Consider the following 3,342-nt stretch of genomic DNA (forward strand, 5'->3'; position numbering starts at 1 on the left):
TAGTAGCTGAGGAGAGGACCCAGTAAGAACAATGTCGTCAACATACAAAAGAAGATAAGTTGTATGGGGGCCATGTATGTATATAAATAATGATGAATCACATCTGTTATTTATAAAACCAATATGAATGATAACCACAACAAACCTTTGAAACCACGCACGTGGGGCCTGTATGAGACCGTATAAAGACCGTTGCAGTAAACAAACATGATACAGTTTAGATGTGTTGCGAAAACTAGGAGGCTGATGCATATAAATTGTCTCATGAAGATTGCCATGAAGAAATGCATTTTTTAACGTCCAACTGACAAATATGCCACTTGTGAGTAACCGTAATAATCAAAATTATACATATCGAAGCCGGTTTGATAACCAGATTGAAAGCCTCGTCACAATCAATATCAGGTTGTTGGGCACGACCATTTGCAACCAAGCATGCTTTGTATCGAGACAAGGAGCCATCTACATTAAGCTTCTTTTTAAAGAGCCAAACACAACTAATTATATTTGCAGTGTGGGGACGGGGTACGAAAACCTAAGTATTGTTCAAAATAAGTGTAGAAAAATCTTCTTGCATTGCTTTAAACTAGTGAGGATCTTGGAATGCCTGTAAGTAAGACTGAGGAGTGAGAGATGAATCAACATGTAAATTAAGTTTATGAACGGGTTTGGTAATACCGCGTTGAGATCAAGTTACCATAGGGTGAGAAGTGGAAGGTGGACGAGAAGGACGATATGGAGTGGGAATCAACTGAGTTTGAGAGGCCGAAGGAGAAGAAAAATCAATCGAAGGCAATTATACACTAGGTGTGTCGATACATATGGGTTGATCCACAACAAGAGGTGTATCGGTGGACTCGGCAGAAGTGGGTTGACCTACGGAGGACTGTTCAGGAGAATATTGGGCCAATGGAGTGGGCTCGGGAAGGTGTTGATTAGAGGGAGACGAAATTTGATTGAAACGAGAAGGAAGATTAAAATTTTCAAGAAATGAATATGATGGAGATTGATTGGGTGTCATGGACCTAAAAGGAAAAATAGTTTGATCAAAAATCACATGTCTTGATATGATGATTTGTTGTGTCTTGAGATTAATAGATCGATCTCCTTTATGTTTTGTGGGATACCCGAGAAAAACACACAACGTTGAGCAAGGAGATAATTTATTTTGGATAACGATATTTGGGAAACATAGGCACCCAAAAATACAAAGATGATTATATGTAGGCTTGATGCGATACAATTTATGAAAATGAGTGTCATTATTAATGGTCGTGGATTGGATGATGTTGATTAGGTGTTCCGCCATTTGGAGAGCAATACTCGGGAAGAAGACGACAATGAAAGAGGAGGGTACGGACAATGTTGTGGATGGACCATAACATGCGTTCAGATTTACCATTTTGTTGAGATGTGTGGGGACATGAAAAACGCATTTCTATGTCATTTTTAGCACAAAGGTGATGAAATTGATTATTGTTATATTCTCCGCCATTGTCACACTGAAGAACTTTGATGTTAGTTTTAAATTGATTTTGAACAAGAGATCGAAAATAAATAAACTTGGAATAAACATCACATTTTTCACGTAACGGATACACCCATAAAAAATGATAGAAATTATCAAGAAAAATGACATAATACATAATTCCACTAATACTTGTGACCGGGGAAGTCCACACATCAGAGTGAACGAGATCAACTGGAGAAACAAAAACAGTATTAGAAAGACTGAATGGTAATTTAACATGTTTACCCAATTGATAAGACGGACACACACTAGAAATTTTATTATGATCTGAACATGAAATGGAACAAGTGAACGACTATCAACTAAGTTCTTGAAAACATGACGGTCGGGATGTCCAAGTTGCAAATGCCAAATGAACGAAGCAACGGATAAGAGAGCATAAGATTGTCACCAAGACCGTCATGACCACCGCGACCGCCTCTGCCACAACGATTATTATGAAAAAATCGGTTGTTTCTAGGTTGTTGGTGATCTTCAGTGAGGATAATAATAGGCAACGAAGAATTGTCGGAGTAAGCGGGGATAATTTGACGAGAATGATCGAGCTCTAACTGTTGTTCTTCCATAACGAGAGTAGACCGGGCCTCCATGGAGGTGGAAAAAGGTTTGGAATACTGAATGGTAGTGGTAATTGGTTTGAATTTTTGAGTCAGGCCGTTGAGGGTGTATGAAACTAGATTACGCTTTGGAATAGGTGCTCCAAGATTGTCTAACATATCTGCAATAGCTTTGATCTTAGTGTAGTAGTCATTGACAGACAAATCGCCCATAACAATGTTTCGTAATTGATTTTCAAGTTGCATGGCTTTATTCTCTTTATTGGTGCAAAAGAGATCCTCAAGATCACACCAAATAACATATGTCATTGACTTCTTTTTCAAGATCATCTGAAGAAGGGATTGAGATAAGGTGTTGTATATCCATGATTTAACAATGGAATCAATTTTGTTCCATTCTTTTTGATCAACAGTCACCTCTTTATCTTTAGGATCAGACGAAATAGGTTTCATGAAAGGTAGTTCAAGATGATCATCAACGCCAAACCCAATACAGTGGGTTTCAAAAAGTTCTATCCATAGATCATAGTTCACACGATCAAGGTCCAACACAAGAGGAACAACATTCTTTATGTTGATAGTAGAAGAAGTTTTGTTAGAGTAATCGGGCATGATGAAGGGGAAGAAGAAGAATGGAAACAGAAAACGATGAGGGGAAGATATGTCGACAGAATGTCGTTGATAGAAGAGAGAGGATCAATTAGGTGTTTAGGTTGATACCATGTATGAAGATTATTTTCCCATGAATTTATTGTTATTCATTAATCGACATATATACAATTACATACACAAGATGGGGCCAATGACCTTTGAATACAAAACATGTGGGCTACACTAAACATAAGACAATACATACAAAAGTCTATTAACAATTTGTAGAACAAGGAAATGATGCAACAAAAAGGATTATCGTGGCCTAGCAGTATTAGGAGTTGATGGATAAGTATCCATCAGGCAAAGGTTGAAGTTTCAAGTTTGCTTGGGACGAAATGTATAAAATTAAAAGTAAATAGTGAGTGTATGAGTTAGTCATTCTCACACACACACACACATATATATATATATATATATATATATATATATATATATATATATATATATATATAAGTAAGTGAGACGAATATTATGATTTAGGCTATGTCTGGCAGATTAACTGAAAAATGGATAAGATGGCTAATAATGTTTGGTAAAATTAGTTAATAAGTTAGCTTAAATATATAAAATGACATAGAACATCATGTAGAAATTGAGTTT

At 36.5% G+C, this 3,342-nt stretch overlaps 1 protein-coding gene across 1 annotated transcript; it reads right to left on the minus strand.

Moving 5' to 3' along the window:
- Positions 1-1,833: 1,833 nt before the first annotated feature.
- Positions 1,834-2,700, minus strand: LOC145050315 (uncharacterized). The gene has a single exon (XM_078998587.1). It carries the CDS (start codon positions 2,698-2,700, stop codon positions 1,834-1,836), a length of 867 nt encoding a protein of 288 aa, XP_078854713.1.
- Between the last annotated feature and the right edge of the window lie 642 nt (positions 2,701-3,342).

Source organism: Lactuca serriola, chromosome 5 (assembly GCF_051521515.1).
Source record: "Lactuca serriola cultivar US96UC23 chromosome 5, Lser_US96UC23_V15, whole genome shotgun sequence".
In the NCBI taxonomy this organism is placed as follows: Eukaryota; Viridiplantae; Streptophyta; class Magnoliopsida; order Asterales; family Asteraceae; genus Lactuca; species Lactuca serriola.